This window comes from Galeopterus variegatus, unplaced genomic scaffold, assembly GCF_000696425.1.
Source record: "Galeopterus variegatus unplaced genomic scaffold, G_variegatus-3.0.2 Scaffold3938, whole genome shotgun sequence".
Taxonomy (NCBI): domain Eukaryota; kingdom Metazoa; phylum Chordata; class Mammalia; order Dermoptera; family Cynocephalidae; genus Galeopterus; species Galeopterus variegatus.
Window position 1 is genome coordinate 164,907 of NW_007730049.1, and position 15,752 is coordinate 180,658.

The following is a 15,752-nucleotide window of genomic DNA, read 5'->3' on the forward strand; positions in this document are numbered from 1 at the left end:
TGTGCCCGCCTCCCGCTCCGCCTCCTGCCCCGCCTCCCGGTCAGCGCCCTTGGCCGCGGGCGCGTCGTTGGTTTCGGGTTGTCAGGCAGCGAGCAGCGCAGGCGGGACCCGGCGGCGGTGGGGGTGCAGCTCGGCCATGCCCGGGGTCGTGGCCTAAGCCCCTCCGCCCTCCGCAAGCATGAAGGACAGCGGGGACTCCAAGGACCAGCAGCTCATGGTGAGACCCCTTCCACCTCCTCCTCGCCCCCCTCCGTGGCCCCGGAGCCCGCACTACCTCGGTCGGCCTCCAACAGACAGGGCGGTCCTGTCCCCTCACGCCCACCCCTCTAAGGACAGGCAAGGGTCAGGGGTTGGGACTGTCCAGACCAACTTTGCCCAAGTCCTAGAGGATGGGTATGGAGAAGGTATCACGGCCATCCTTATGAGGACTGACAAGTCAGCCCAACCGCAACCCCACTGCCCTTTTCACACCCTCGTATGGGGGACCGTGCCCCCAAAGCCTGTTCAGAGGGTCTCTGGGGCAAGGCTGCTCTTTGATCTGAAAAGAAAAGCCCGGGGCAGAGCTCAAAGGGAAGGAGGGAGTTTCCTGGTGAACCAGGGAGTGCCCCTGTCCTGGTGGGGTAGGGAATTTAAAGAGAGGTGGGGGTCACTGGTAGGAAGACAAGAGGCCCCTCCGTCCCCCATCCCGTGCCAGAGGAGCAGCATGGGGTCAGGACTGGCTAGTTATTGGGCGACAACAAAGATGATGTCCAAGTCAGGACTCTACATATTTCAGAGCAGAGCTAGTAGTAGCTGCCAGGATGGCCCCGAGGGCCCTGGTGGTCGGGACAGATGAGAAGGTGGGAGTGTGCGCTGTGGCAGGTGGGTACAGATGGAAGACAGAGATTCCTGGTCATCAGTACTGCTGGGCCAGAGGGAGGAAGGGATCACTCAGTGACCCCAAGGCCGCCACTAGGCTTGGGGTGGGTGCTGCCCTCCTCTCAGCCCCTCTCCAGCCCTTGACTTCTGAGATCTGGGAATGGGCCTTCCTCACCAGCAGGTGGGTGGTGATGTAACTGGGGGATAATGTCACCCCTAGACACAGCCACCTCTGTAGGGCAAGCTTGCTTCTCCAAAGAGGAGCCTCGGCCCCAGCCCCAAGCAAGCCCTGGGCTCTGGAACATCCTCTCTGGCAGTTTAGAATGTGTCTCTTTGAAAATGGTTTGCCTTGGTGTGTGTGGTGTGCTCCCCGGAGCAGGGACAAAGTGTCCTGCCCTCCCGTCAGCAGTGGAGTCTGGCTAAGGAGGCCACTAAAGATGATCTGACAGGCAGTGTAGGTCCCTCCAAAAGTGAAGTGTCCTTACTGGGCAGGAGGACCCATTAGCTAGGGCTACCTTCACACCAGCAGCTGTTTCCCTTTGATCAGTAGAAGACACGCTCCCCACCCCCCAACCTTTGGGGAGACCCATGCATTAGCCCACCCCCCAATCTTTGGGGAGACCCATGCATTAGATGAAGGCTCACTGTCTCCCTCAGGCTGGAGAATACACAGAGGACGGGACCTCAGTTGCACTCTCCTGGGGTGGGCCTGTGGTCACGGTTGCTGGGATGCCCGATGAGGGGAAGTTCCTTCTCTGTCTTAACTGCCAGGCCCCATCCCACAGCCACCATGCCCACGCCTTCAGCGGCAGCACATCATTCACAGACACACAGATGGGCTGCTCCAGTGCCAAAGGCTCCAAGTTCAAACCCAGGGGAGCAGCTGGTGTTTAATTTGGGCGTGTGACTGATGCAGCCTGGAGGAGCACACAGCTCTCTTCTCTAGGGCTCTCCCTGAGGCCCAGGCTCCTGGGGAGATTCATAGACTCAGACATAGCCTGACAACCTGTGGACCCGCTGCCCTCTGACCTAAGTGGTGCCCTTGAATCATGGGATTTTCCTCAGGACAAAGGAGGCCTGGGATGGCTGGACACAGGAGAACCCATGGAGCTTGCCTGGGGCTGGGGGGAGTCCCGAGGGCTTCTCATTGTTCTCTCTGGGGCTGCACAGCCTTCTGCTAATCCCAGGGATGTGGTCTTCCCCCCCAGGTGGCACTCCGGGTCCGGCCCATCAGTGTGGCAGAGCTGGAGGAAGGAGCCACCCTCATCGCCCACAAAGTGGACGAGCAGGTATGGGGACTGCAGGGCAGACATCTGCTCAGATCGCTCAGCCCACATGGTGGGGGCAGGAAGGACCCCCGTGGCCAACAGCTCCATCCCTTCTCTACTTGCTGTGCCATTAGTGACATTGTCAAGGAGCCAGGGGCTCTTCTTCCAGGAAGCCTTCCTAGATTGATCCAAGGAGAGCTGAGAGCTTCCCTAGCCTGGGTGGGCCCTGATCATTTACCTTCCATGTGCCCATAGCTTGGCTTTCCCACCTTAGTATGTCTGCTACCCATAGAGCATGTATATATATGGTCTAGAGCCAGAGCTCACCTCTAGAGTGTGCGTGTTTGGCAAAATCCTTGGCTGTCTGTTTGCAATCTTGGTCCTCACATCACCATGATGAGGTGGGTGGGGCACACGAGGCAATAAATATTTATCAAGTACATGCAACATGCTGGGGACCATGCTGGGAGCTAGAAAACTGTGGTGACAGAAAAGACCCTGTCCTCTCCCCATTGCCTAACCAGCTCAGTGTGGCAACACGAGGTGTCAATCAAAGAATTGAAGCAAATGTGAGTTTGCAGCTAACTAGCCCCGCAACAAAATGCATAGTGACACGACAATCAGAGGGGACGCGACTTAGTCCCAGAGGTCAGGGAGGGCTCTCGAGAAATGGTGCTTGAGGTGAAACATGAGGGGTGAAGAGGATGTAATCAGGAGTGTGCATGAGGGCAGAAACTCCAACCAGAGGGACAGGCGTGTGCAAAGGCCCTGTGGTGAGAGGGATTGTGATGCAATTGGGTAACTGAGGAAAGCTCAGTGTGGCTCAAGCAGCAGAGAGAGAGGCCAAGAGTGGATGAGGCTGGAGCCTGGTGGGGGGTGCACACCCCACACAGGAGCCCACGGCCAGGGTGTTTGTTTGGGCAGGCAGGTGAGGACTGGGGTGCCAGGGTGGGCATGGGCACAGTGGTGGGGGAAGCAGGGGCAGGCTCGGTGCCTGGGTAGGAGTGTCAGTGCTGGGATGTGCTGGTGGGTGAGAGAAGTCAGATGGCACTGTGCGGTGGAGAAAGGCACAGGTGGGCACCTGCTGCACCTGGGCCAAGATCCCTCAGGCTGGACTTATAGAGCCCAAGGGCCATGATAAACAAACAGGAGGTGGATGGCACGGCCTGCAATGCCTGCCTGCCTCTGGTCTCCCTGGACAGGTGCCCCCGCGCCTCTTCCTTCAGCGTGATGTGGAGCTGTAGGCACGGCTGAGCCACTGGTCCCAGCCTCCTGATTTCTCTTTCCTACTCCTTCTTGGGAAAGATTGCGTTCCTCCAAGACCTCAGGGAAAGCAGGGGATGACTGTGAAGACCCCATCGAAACTGTTGGGGCCCAGCTGGAGCAGCATGGATGTACATGAACAGCAATGTAGGGCAGGGTCTGCCATTTGCCAGCTGTGTGGCCCTGGGTGGGGAGGGGGGTGCTTCCAGGAGCCTCGGTAGCCTCACCTGTGTGTGGGGACAATAGCCGTATGCCTTCTGTAGAGGGTCTTTGTGGGCCAGTGTGTGCACACACCTGCCCAGTGCCTGCCTGGCACACGGAAACATTTAAAAGACGTTAGCATCGTTTTTCTGTGAAAGACTGAAATTCCCCAGGGCTGCTGGATTGGCTGATGAGAGGGGCCAGCCCTGAAGAGAGCTCAGGAGGAGAAACCTCCTTCCAGGCAAGGCCACTCCCAGTGTGTCCAACTTGTCCCCCCAGATATCAGGTCCTGGGGTTGGGACAATGATGTCTCTCTCTCTGCTATTCCTGGCTCCCGGCCGGTGTGGGGGCTGATAAATATTAACTGACGCTGATGGAAACGCTCCCTGTCAAGGGTACAGCCCATCCTGCCCACACCCGGCAAACACTGCCTCCTTTCTGATTCTGTGAGTGCAGAAAGACGGGCTCCCTTCCTGGGTCCGGCCGAATCCAGCCAAGCTACGCCTCTGAGAAGCCCCGAGCTCAGCAGCCTTAACAGGGCTGCTCCTTTGTCAGCTGAGAGACACAGAGGGTTGTCTGAGCAGTGTGGCTCCAGGCTCTCCTCGCAAACTCCCTGCAGGCTTCTGGCCCCTGCTCCTGTCCCCAGTGCATTTGAAGATGGGCTTGCCCTGGGGGCCGGGCCCAGCCCTGCTGCCCAAGACCTACCGTTTGGGAGGAGCCACAGCATATTCCAGGCTGGGAACTTCCTGAGAACAAGCTGTTTCTCTGACAAGTCAGGCCCTGGCAAGTCGGAGGTGAAGATGCACGAATCCAAGAAGCAAAATGGGCATCCGTCTCCCCCGGCCTCCCGCACTGACCAGCCCCCTGCCCCTGACCTCTGCCCCTCTCCAGTGGCCCCACAGTTCATCTGCAGCCCTGGCCTGCAGGGGAGCTTGGGGGTCCAGTCTTGGTCAGCGTCACTGATGGGCCAGCGATCAGTTGAAGCTCTGCTCCTTCCTCCTGAGGCCCAGAGGCCGCATGGGCCAATGAGGTGACTTTGGGAGCTCACCCAGGATAACATGGTGGTGATCTCTCTCTCCAGCAAAGGTGTGGCTGAGCCCAAGTGCCTGCCTCTAGGGAAGACATTGGGTTGGGAACTCCACCTGCTGTCTAAGGCTCTCTTGGTTGTGACTATCATGGTCTGCATGGCCCAGCCGCTCCGAGGGTCTCCCCAAGCCAGGTCCTCCTGCCCATGGGTTCTGGGCTGTGCCTCTTGCATCTGGGGGGTTGCTTTTCCTCTGCTGGTGCCATCTCAGGCCCGACGGTGGAGGAGCTGCCGAGCAGAGCAGCCCAGAGCTGACTACTGAGGGCTCAGCACCTTGGTGGTCAGCAGGGAGGTGGGAGCTGCCACAGCCCCCCCATCAGTGGGTCCTGAGTGGGGAGAGGTGGACTGGAGACTCAGCCACCCACGGGCTTGGGCCACCATGAGGAGTCCTGGGATAGCCCTCTTAGGGCTGGGCATTGCTCTCCTGTGGATATTTGGGATGTGGGAGATAGTAGCAATGAGGCTTGACAGGGTGGTCACTCCCACGGGCAAAGTGTCCTCAGAGACAAGAGGCCAGTGTGCCTGGATTGTGGAGAAGGTGGAGTTAGCGTTTGGATTTGTAAAGATACCTCAGCAGGCCAGGGTCCCAGTTCAATTCCGACAGTAATCTTAATGCCTCCTTTAGTAGGTCCCTGTGGGCTAATGTATGCACTGTGCCTGGCACATGTTAGTTCATCTCAAGGGCTTAAATATGGGATGGTTTCAGGCCCCAGAGGTAAGTAAAACCCAGCCTGCCTCCCACTTTCCCAATTCCTGTGTCAGAGCTCTTAGTACAGTCCCTAAATGGTCACCATGTAGGTGTTCCTGGGAAAGTGTGGTAGGAGCTCTGTCTCTTAGTACCATCTGGAATGAGACTAGACCCTAAAACCAGACCCCTCAGAGATGCCATTGATGGTGGCAAGGGGTTGGGACAGCCTGAAAGGCTGGTGGGGCCCCAGAGTTCCAGGGTGGGGTAAGAGACTCCAGAATAAACAGCCGCCTTCTGCTTCCCCCATCCCCACCCCCCTCAAGCCCGCAGCCTGCTGACCCTCCTCCCGGCTTTCCAGGCTGTGATTGTCTGCAGGACTGAAGTCAACGGATAATGTGCATAATCCCATAATTAGCATTTATCTGCTCAAAGCCCAACTGCCACCCCCGCTGCTCCTGGGGACCCTCAGAGCCAGGCAAGGGCCCTCCAGGAGGCCCAGCAGTGGGTCCAAGGCCAGGAGGGCAGGGCGAGGGTGGGAGGGAAAAGACGAGAGAAGGCAGAGGGGCCACTGAGGGAGACTAGGTTGGACAGTGTGACATGGGGGGCAGAAAGGAGAGAGCAGCGTAAGAGGTGCCCTGGGATCCCAACAGAACAAAGACTACAACCAGGGCCCCAGGAACCAGAGACCCAGCCCTGCCGTGTCCTGCCCAGAGTGGGTGGGGAAGCCAGAGATCCTCCCTGGGTAGAGACCTCATCAGAAGACAGCAGAACAAGAGCCTGCTCCACCCACTCCAAGAGCTGTTGAGAGGATTAAAGGAGATCATGTAAAAGAGACCAGTGGCCACGCAGATGCTGGGGCTGTTGTGAAAGATAAATAAAGTATAAGGTGACAGATGCCAAATGCCAAATGCCAGAGACCGAGTGCTGTGGGGCAGCCTCCTTCAGCCCACTTGCCTGCTGGGATGGGGGGGCAGCGGGCTGGGGGCTCCTTGCACACCTGCCATCTGGATGCTTCTCAACCCTGCTGCACACAGAGCTGAGCGTGGTAGACAGTGAGCAGGGGAGGGTGTGAGGATTCTTTACCTTGCCCCCCTCAGATATCCCCCCATCTCCCCAGTCCCTCCCAGCCCCAGGTAGCCACTAAACTACTTTCCATCTGTGTGTTGCCCATTCTGGACATTTAATGTAAATGGAGTCAATCGGTTTGTGACTCTTGGTGTCTGGCTTCTTTCCCTTAGCATAATGTTTTCGAGGTTCATCCACATTATAGCTGGTAACAGAACTTCACTCCTTTTCATGGCTGAGTAACATTCCACGGTGTGTATATACCACATTTTGTTTATCCATTCATCAGCTGATGGGCACTTGGGTTGTTTCCACTTTTTGGCTATTGTGTGTAATGCTGCTAGGATGTAAGGATTCTTACACTTAGCAAGTAAAGGGGTACAAGGAGAGGGTGTTAAAAATTCAGATTTATAGGCCCACTCCCCAGAGATTCTGACTCTGTGAATCTGCATGGTATCTGAGAATCTGCATTATTCAAGCTCTTTGGGTGACTCTGATAAAGGCATCAGCAGACCCTTTGAGAGACACAGCCTTAGACTATCTTCTAGGTCATCCCTCCCACCATCCTGAGCCTTGGGGTTTTCAGAATCCTATAGCCAGGTGGGGATCTGACCAGTACATCAGCCAGATGCAACTCTATACTAAGCAGCCAGCTGGGCCTTGGTGGCTTTACAAGCTCAGCAGTCTCCATTCTGGCCTTTTCCATCCATCCTGTGGGTTGACAGGGCCCAGGGACACCCTTCCTAGGATCAAAGTCTCCATTATTTATTTATTTTTTTTTAAGATGACCGGTAAGGGGATCTCAACCCTTGGCTTGGTGTTGTCAGCACCACGCTCAGCCAGTGAGCAAACCGGCCATCCCTATATAGGATCCGAACCCGTGGCCTTGGTGTTATCAGCACCGCACTCTACCGAGTGAGCCACGGGCCGGCCTCAAAGTCTCCATTATTGAGGACTCACAGGACAGTACATTTACAACTAGAAATATGATGAGCAACAGATTCTCCTTCTTAAAGAAAACAAACAAAAAATGGCAACAGCCTTATAGGAGTGACATCCACCTAGAATCAGCTTTTTATTTTGCTGTGTTTTGTTTTCACCCATGAGAACAAAGGGGCTGTGGGCCTGGCTCCCTGGACTGGGGATAAAGCCAGAGCTGATTCTCTGCTGAGGCTTCCTGAGCAGGATGGGGTGCTGGTGTGATTTCTTCTCTCAAGGTTATGGCCTGTTGGTCCTCCTTAACTTCCAACTATGCAAAACCTGTGGCCCAGAGAAGCGATGCCATTTGCTCAAGGTCACAAAGCAGTGTCAAACCTGGGCCCCATTTGTGGCACCCCCTCCCTTGGGGATCTTTACTGCCAGTCTTGGAAGCTGGAGGAAGAATAGTCTATGTCACTAGTTTTCAACAGGGGGCCATTTTGCCCCACAGGGACATTTGGCAGTGTCACAACCGGGGAGAAGGGTGCTACTGGCATCTAGTGGGTAGAGGACACTGCTAAATATTGTACAATGCACAGAACAGCCCCCAACAGAGAATTATCCAGCCTAAAGGGTCAGTAGTGCCAAGGTTGAGAAACCATTGGCTAGGTTCCGCCATTTGGAGGCCAGCAAGTATCCTGTCAAAACTGCAGTGTACTAACAAAAGCACCCGCAGCTTAGTGGTGTGCAGCAGGGAGAGCTCTGACGTGCTTGGTGCCATGCATTTCTCACCTAGGAGGTGCTAGGAAAGAGCCTGGTCCCTGATGGGGACATGGCTTATGGATGAGATGCCATCTCCCTGGCCTGAGACCCCTGCTTCCCTACAGGATCTTGAGTTTCCCCTCTCAAAGACTCCAAGTTGGTCTGGAACTCCAGTTCACAATTTGCATTGATCTAACAGCATGGCTGGGAGGGGAGGTCATCGAGGGGGAGGCTCAAGCTGGGGCCTCTGCTGACTTAGGAGGTCCGGAGCTACAGGGGCAGCTGGGCCTAGAGAGGCAGGGCTCTGTCGTGAAGCCTCCCACCTTCCCTTCCTGGCTGTCCCACCCTCTTGCCAGCACTGAAAGGCCCCTGTGCATCCTGTGTGAGCAACGTCCTCATTGAGACCTCCCAGAGGCAGGTGCCCAGTGTGCCAGCGGCATGAAAATGTATCCCCTGGGGCGGTGAGGGAGACCGCCCATGCTAAGCCCACCCCCTGAGGGCTGGTGGAGCAGCTGGCTGAAGCCCCACCTGGGGTTCCAGCAACACTCACCCTCCTGCAGCAGGTGAGCCTGCCTTGGGTGGTGTATTTGTTTGCAAGGCTGCTATGACAAAATGCGATACACTGGTGGCTTGAACAACAGAAACTTGTCTCACAGTTTTAGAAGCCAGAAATCTGAAATCGGGGTGGCAGCAGGAAGGGATCTGCTCCGGGCCCCCCTCCTTGGCTTGTGGACGTCACCTTCTCCCTGTGCCTTCACATCGTTTTCCCTCTGTGCTTATCTTTGTCCAAATTCCCCCTTTCCATAAGGACACTGGTCATATGGGATTAAGAGCCCAGTCTGCTCTAGTGTGACCTCATCCTCACTTAACTAATTCCATCTGCAACGACCCTATTTCCAAATCATGTCACATTCTAAGGTACTGGGTTTCAATTCAACTTATGATTTGGGTGAGGGGTGGACACAATTCAACCCCTAATAGGTGGGCATTCACCCAGCCAGGCAGTGGGCAGGCTGGTGGTCGGGAGCCTGGGTTCCGGAACCAAACAGCTCTGAATCTCACCAGCTCCGCACTTTGCATGCAGCTTTGGTTACACTATTAACCAGTCTGATTCTTCATCCGCAGTCCAGTGATCATAAGCTGCCCACTCGTAAGTGGTCAGGGAGAGTAGGAAAAGCATGTGCAAGCCCTTAGCACTGTGCCCGGCACACTCACACCTCCCCGTGAACAGCTCTGGTCAGCAAACGTCCCTCGGGCATATGTTATGTGCCAGCCAAGGTGACATTTAGAGGGAGCCTCGGTGGATGTGTGGGAGATTCCCAGAGCAGGGACTGTGTGTGCTCACGGAGGGAGCCCTGGGCGGGTGGGGACAGGCAGATGCACATGTGAGTTCTTGGGTCTATGCCAGGGCGATTCCTTGCAAGGAGGATTAAAAGGTGAAACTCCGCGGCTCTCTTCCCAACTCCGTATTTCTCCCGAGAAACCTCACTGATCTCAGCTGAGAACCACTGCCCATGGCCTGCCTCTCACCTCTGGGCCTTCCTCATGCATTTCTCTAGTATTCTCGCCCCACCTCACCTCTTTCGGCCACCTCTTGCTCATCCTTTAAGACCCAGTGCTGATGCCACCTCTTCCAAGAAGACCTCCTCTAGTGGCAGGGCTGGATTAGGTGCCTCTCCTCTATGCTCTGGCACTTTCCTGGTTAATAAAATGATCTGTGAGTGTCAGAAGGCAGGAAACCTGGCCTCTCTTTTCTCTCTCTTCCCTGCGGCCTTGTTCCACGCCTGGCACATGGAAAGGTTCAGCAAACATGTTGAACTGGCCTGAACACCCTGTGCTGGGGCCGATGGCATCCCAGAGCATCCCTTTCCACCCATCCCCAGCTCAGCTCCAGTTCACCTGGCCTAGGGGCACAAGGGCTCCAATTGTGTGCCTGAGTGGCCAGGAATGGGGGTTGATGCGCTGGAGCACAGACAGATGGAACCCACACAAAGCCCTCTTTAAGCAGAGATCGTGGCAGCCTAAATATCAAAGGAACCAGATGCCCACGATTCCGTGAACTTGGCGGTGCCTGGAGGTCACATGAAAGTCATCAGTGTGGGAGGGGGGAATCAGTGTCTGCTGCTTGCCCTCCCCAGAACTGAAGTCTCCAGATAGTGCCCCCAGGCCACCGGCCCTACCCGTGTCCACAGGTGCACTGGCATTCAAGGTGAGAGCTGGTACGGCTGGTCAGGTTCCTGTTGCCTCCCATGGGGACCCATGCCAGGGGACATTAGCCAGCTTTTATCTTCACTTGGGTCCGAAACTTGAGCAGGGCTCATGCTGCTGGCTTTGGGCCCTGGGGCAGAGTAGATCCTGGAAGAGGCTTAGAGGGCATTGCAGCCGAGACCCTGGGGAGGTGGCCTGGCTAGGGACAAGTGGGCACCCCGGGTAATAGCAGTGCAAGCCCAGACTCCTGGCACTTGGCTCACTGTGGCCACTCAGGCTTTGGTCAGCTGGGAGGGGCCTAAGTCAGTGGCCCTGTTCTTTCTCTGCACAAAGCCCCAGCCCAGCCTGTCTGGGCCTTCCCCTTTAACTGGCTTACCTGGAATCCCATCTGATTGGATAAGATTTCTGCTCAAGGCTCCCGGGTCTGGCCTCCTGGGGAGCCCCTCACCCTTCCCTCCTCCATTAAGAACCCCAGAAGGGGGCCTCACCAGATTCCTGAGGATCTTAGGGTACCTACTCCAGGAGTCCAGACAGTGAAGGAAAGGGGGCTTGATCCCAGGGCACAGGTAGAATGCTGAAGGCAGTCTGGTGTGGGTCCCAAGCTGTCGCTCTGCTGGCACTGGGCTTCCTAAATCCTTGACAGAGGTGGACCCAGGGGCACCTCCTGGGGATCTCCAGAACCTGCAGAGCTCACCATCCCCTCCTCTGCCCCTTCTAGGTGGCTGTCCCCATGCCTTGTCTGTTCTTAAGCCCTTCGGGGGGCTGTCAGTAGCCCTGGCTCCCCTGCTGACCCAGGAGGGAACACGGCCACTGTCTCTGCTTCCCTCAGGTGGCCCTGTGACAGCCTGTCTTCCTCAGTGCCTTGCCATCTGTTAGAACTCAGTTTACCTCCTTGGACATCACCCAGGGTCAAATTAGGTAGGGCTAATGTGTACAGTGACCTTGACTTTGTGCCTTGACTTCCCCATCTGGGAATAATAATCATGAATTGATGAAAAGGGTTCAAAAACATTAGCTGTTGTTCTCATGTACTGGGAGGAGGGGGCTGAGAGTGACAGCTGCCCACCACGCCCTCCCTCCCACTAGAAGAGGAGGAGCCTTGTGAGGCACCCATGCTGGCTGGGGCCACCCGTCTGGCACTCGCAGCCCCCAGGGAGTGTCCTCCCGCCTCATTAGAAGCAAGCACAGCTGCCGCTTGTTTTCCCTCAGCTGTCTGGCGTGAGTCAGGACTCCAGGGAGCCCAGGTGCTCCCAGGCACGGAGTAGCACTTAGAGGTGCCAGCCACCTCTCAGGGGCACCTCCACCCCACCTGCCCCTGTTCCCCTCAGCTTAAATCCCCCCAAACCCAAGTCCTCCCACATGTCTTTGAACATCTTCCATCATTTCCATGAGTCTAGTACATACCCCGTCCCCACCTCTACTCTAGACCAGGATCCCCTGGCAAGGATCCAGCTTCCTCTGCATCTCTGCATGAACCCAGGACAAGGTTCAGAGTCTGTGGGCTTCGAACCCACATCCCAGGCTTTGAGCCCCGGTTTCTCCACTTGCTAATGTATGCCCTGGGGCAAGTGTCTTGTAGGACCCTGATTTCCTCATCTGTGAAATGGGAGTGATAATTGGCCCTACCGCCTGGCCTCATGGGGGTGTGTGCAGAGTGCTTGGAACAGGTGCCTGCATGAAAGAAATGCTTCATAAAAGCCCAGCCTCTGTTGCTGCTCCACCATCAGGAGAGGTGGCTTGGGTCTGGTGTCACAATCAGGGGAAGGGACCACTGGGTCTGGGGCTCACACACGGTGCTCTCTGCCCCCTTGGGACTGTGCCAGCCCTGGAGGGGCAGGTGTTAGCTGTCAGAGAGGCTTTCCCTTTGGGCCTCCAAGGCCAGGAGTCCAGAGCTGACACCCAGAGAGCTGGTGAACTCCGCCTCTGGCCCCTCCCACTCCTTGCCCACCTCTGGAGGTGAGGAGGGGCGAGGTCAGAGTCCAGACAGGCTTTGTGAACTCCTGCAGCTGACACAGTGGACTTAAGGGGCCAGAATGACGGGTCCCTTGGGGACCTTTGCAGATAGTGGTTCTCATGGACCCCACGGAGGACCCTGATGACATCCTACGGGCGCACCGCTCCCGGGAAAAATCCTACCTGTTTGACGTGGCCTTTGACTTCACTGCCACCCAGGTGAGGAAGGTCGTGGCCCAGAGACATACAGAGCCCCGCTCTGCCCTTTGCCCACTTGGGAGGGGCCCTCAGGGGACCCTGCCATGGACCCTGAGCCTTCCCTCCACCACCTCCTCAGGCAGCTGCACCCCTGAGTTTTCCCCCTTTGTAAAAGGCTGCATGTGCCTGGGGGGGGCGTACACCCACCTCCCTCATGGACACGCTTGGGTAGGCACTCAGCTGCCCTCCCACATGGCTGCCCATATGCAACACACCACGCCCCGTCAGAGCTGCAGGAAGCAGCCTGAAGCCCATCTGGTGTGGGGAAGGTGGGCGGAGGATAGTTGCGGGGAAACTGACACCCTCCTGGGGACCCCCGTGCTGCCCATCTGCAGGGTGCTCCCAGGAGCAGATGAGATGTGTCCTCAGGGCTGAGGGCCAAGAGCCAGCTGTGGGGGGAGGCGTCTCAGGTGTCCTGCACTCTCTCTCAGGCTGGTGTCCCCCCGCCCCTGGGGTGTAAGCAGAGACATCCCCTCCCCCACTCCCCACTCCCACTTCTCTCAGGCCTGGGACTCCAGGGACAGGAACCTCTCCTGTCAGGCTCCAGGACATGCCAGTGGGCATCTCTCCTCTGTCCTGCCTGTGCTCCAGGCCTCTGACTCGTCTCCTCTTCCCTGCAGGAGATGGTTTATCAGGCCACCACCAAGACCCTCATTGAGGGCGTCATCTCAGGCTACAATGCCACTGTCTTTGCCTATGGCCCCACAGGTGAGGGGGAAGCCCAGACCATGTGAGAGGAGTGTAATGTTCCTGTTGTCCCCCCCGCTTGAGGACCAAGCTCCTCACCCTCATTACAGAACTAGTCCAGCTGGGGCGGGAATCAAGGATGAGGCTGATCAGTCCCCAACCAGGGTCCTCCAGCTGCCAAGGTCCCATCCCAAGCCACGGACATCATCCTCCCTGTCCACCTCCTCCTCCCTGGCCATCTGGCAGGTCCTAGCGTTGAGGAAGCAAAGCCTCACTCCTGGCCCCCACCCTGCCTTCCCACCACCCTGTTCTGCCCCAGGCTGTGGGAAAACCTACACCATGCTGGGCACAGACCACGAGCCTGGCATCTACGTTCGGACCCTCAATGACCTCTTCCGTGCCATCGAGGAGACCAGCAACGACATGGAATATGAGGTGTCCATGTCCTACCTGGAGGTGAGCCCCCCACCCAGACTTGGATAGAGGCACAGAGGACTGGGCTGGCTCGCTGATGTGGGGCCAGTCGCTGGGCAGATTCTTGGGGTGCTCATCGCTGCTGCTCTCCCGTGTGCGTACTGTTAGCCCTACTTTACAAAACTCTGAGGCTCAGAGAGGTTAGGCAACTAGGTCAATGTCACACAGCAAGTGAGAGAGCCAGGATTCAAACTCAGGGCCCTGTGGCTTTACAGCTGATCCCTGCCCACCGATCCACACTCCAAAGCAATCTTGTTATGAGCACAGATCCCCGCCACCCTCCCAGATGGCTTACCACCTTGCCATCCTCGTGGGCCCATTCCTCAGAACAGACCCCATCTACCCTGCCAGGCTACCTCCAGGGACTCCATGCACGTGGGTACAGGTGAAAACTGCACACATATGCCATGTATGTGTTGAACCTGCGGGCCTTTGCTTCCCAACCACAGCCCCTGGTGCCCACCCTGTGGGAGCACTACCACCAGGCAGTGATGGGGGTGCACACAGCGGCCAGAAGAAGAGGAGGAAGAGCCAGTGGGCTGGACTCCATCTGGCTCCTCCGGGAGCTGATAATCTCCTGGGTGACAGCTCAGGAAGGGCAGTGAGGCAGAGCTGCCAGCGGCTGCCCAGCCAGCGTGGTGTTGACTCAGCCAGCAACACTCACTTGTGTGGGCAGGGGGGATCCAGGAGGAGTTGCATAAGGGCTACCTGGCAACGAACAGGGCTCCCCCACCTGGTGCGGAGCCTTGCCACTGATCAGGTCCCTGTGCCCTGCCAGTGCCTGGCCGGTCTGCAAAGGGGATCCCATTTGGCTTTGAAGCCTCCTGTAACCTTGGCTCTGGCAGCCACATGTGTCCCTGTGAGTGCTAAAGCTCCCCCAGCCCCACCCCACAGAAAGAAGGGGCTTTTCCCTCTAATCAGGGCTTCTCTGAGTGGAACTCAGGAAGTGTGAGCTCCTGTCTCCTGCTTGCTTGACATGGAGGGGAACTTGGCCCTTGCTGGACCTCCTTACCTTCATTGCCCCGTTAACGCCCTCTCCCTGCCCCTCCCATCAGATCTACAATGAGATGATCCGGGACCTGCTGAACCCCTCCCTGGGGTACCTGGAGCTGAGGGAGGACTCCAAAGGGGTGATCCAGGTGGCCGGAATCACTGAGGTCTCCACCATCAATGCTAAGGAGGCAAGTCTTGTGCAGCAGCCAGGGGCCGTGGAGAGGACACTTGCTACCTAAGGGTGCAGGAGGGTGGGGGCTGAGGCCAGGAGCCCCTGCCCACTCAGCTGTGGCTGGGACAGACAGAGAATCCTGGGTGGCAGGAAGAGGTGGGACTCATACCTACCATCACGTCCCCAAAGCACTGACCCTGGGGAGTGACCAGGCAATGCAGCCTCCACATTCACACAGAGACCATGGCCTCCAGGGAGCTGAGGCCACCTGCTCAGGCCCCTCAGCACACAGAGGCCAGGCTGCCCTTTGCCAGCCTCTCAGATGCAGGACCCTCCCCTGCCAGCCCCCAGGGGCTCCTTCTGTTTGCAGGAACATCTCCATGGGCCCCTGAGAGCTGCCTCCCCTTGTTCTCTTCCTCCCATCCAGATCATGCAGCTGCTGATGAAGGGGAACAGGCAGAGGACCCAGGAGCCCACGGCCGCCAACCAGACATCCTCCCGCTCCCACGCCGTGCTCCAGGTGGCCGTGCGCCAGCGCAGCCGGGTCAAGAACATCCTGCAGGAGGTGCGGCAGGGCCGCCTGTTCATGATTGACCTGGCTGGCTCTGAGCGTGCCTCCCAGGTGAGGCCAGCACCTGGGCTGGGGGCTGGGGGCTGGATAGGGAGGGCTGTCCCAGAGGGAAGCAGAGGACTGAGATTACGTCCTGCCAGGTGAGGCTGGCTCTGGGGGATGGGAGCAGGAATAACAGCCTCCCAGCTCACCAGGGGATGTGGGGGGGGGGGGCTGTCTGTCCCAGGGAGGTGGAGGAGCTGGGGGGGGGGGGCCGGGGGAAGGAACTGGGGGATGTCGCAGCAGGGCTGTCAAGCAGCCAGGGAGGGAGGGGGGGGGGGGCCGGGGGA

The 15,752-nt window shown here is 57.6% G+C and overlaps 1 protein-coding gene and 1 long non-coding RNA gene across 2 annotated transcripts in view; one reads left to right on the forward strand and one right to left on the reverse strand.

Moving 5' to 3' along the window:
- The first annotated feature begins 162 nt into the window (after window positions 1-162).
- The window catches only part of KIF19 (kinesin family member 19), a 27,152-nt gene continuing 11,562 nt past the window's right edge, over window positions 163-15,752 (forward strand). The window contains exons 1-7 of the mRNA XM_008586329.1: window positions 163-217; window positions 2,067-2,147; window positions 12,377-12,487; window positions 13,147-13,234; window positions 13,533-13,669; window positions 14,743-14,868; window positions 15,280-15,474. Of these exons, the coding sequence (XP_008584551.1) occupies window positions 179-217; window positions 2,067-2,147; window positions 12,377-12,487; window positions 13,147-13,234; window positions 13,533-13,669; window positions 14,743-14,868; window positions 15,280-15,474 (777 nt within the window). The 5' untranslated portion in view covers window positions 163-178. The remainder of the gene's footprint in view (window positions 218-2,066; window positions 2,148-12,376; window positions 12,488-13,146; window positions 13,235-13,532; window positions 13,670-14,742; window positions 14,869-15,279; window positions 15,475-15,752) is intronic.
- On the reverse strand, window positions 7,479-9,795 carry LOC103601919. Its single transcript, XR_551485.1, has 2 exons — window positions 9,686-9,795; window positions 7,479-7,687 (listed from the first exon to the last, which is right to left on the reverse strand). It is a non-coding gene; the product is annotated as an uncharacterized LOC103601919 (long non-coding RNA).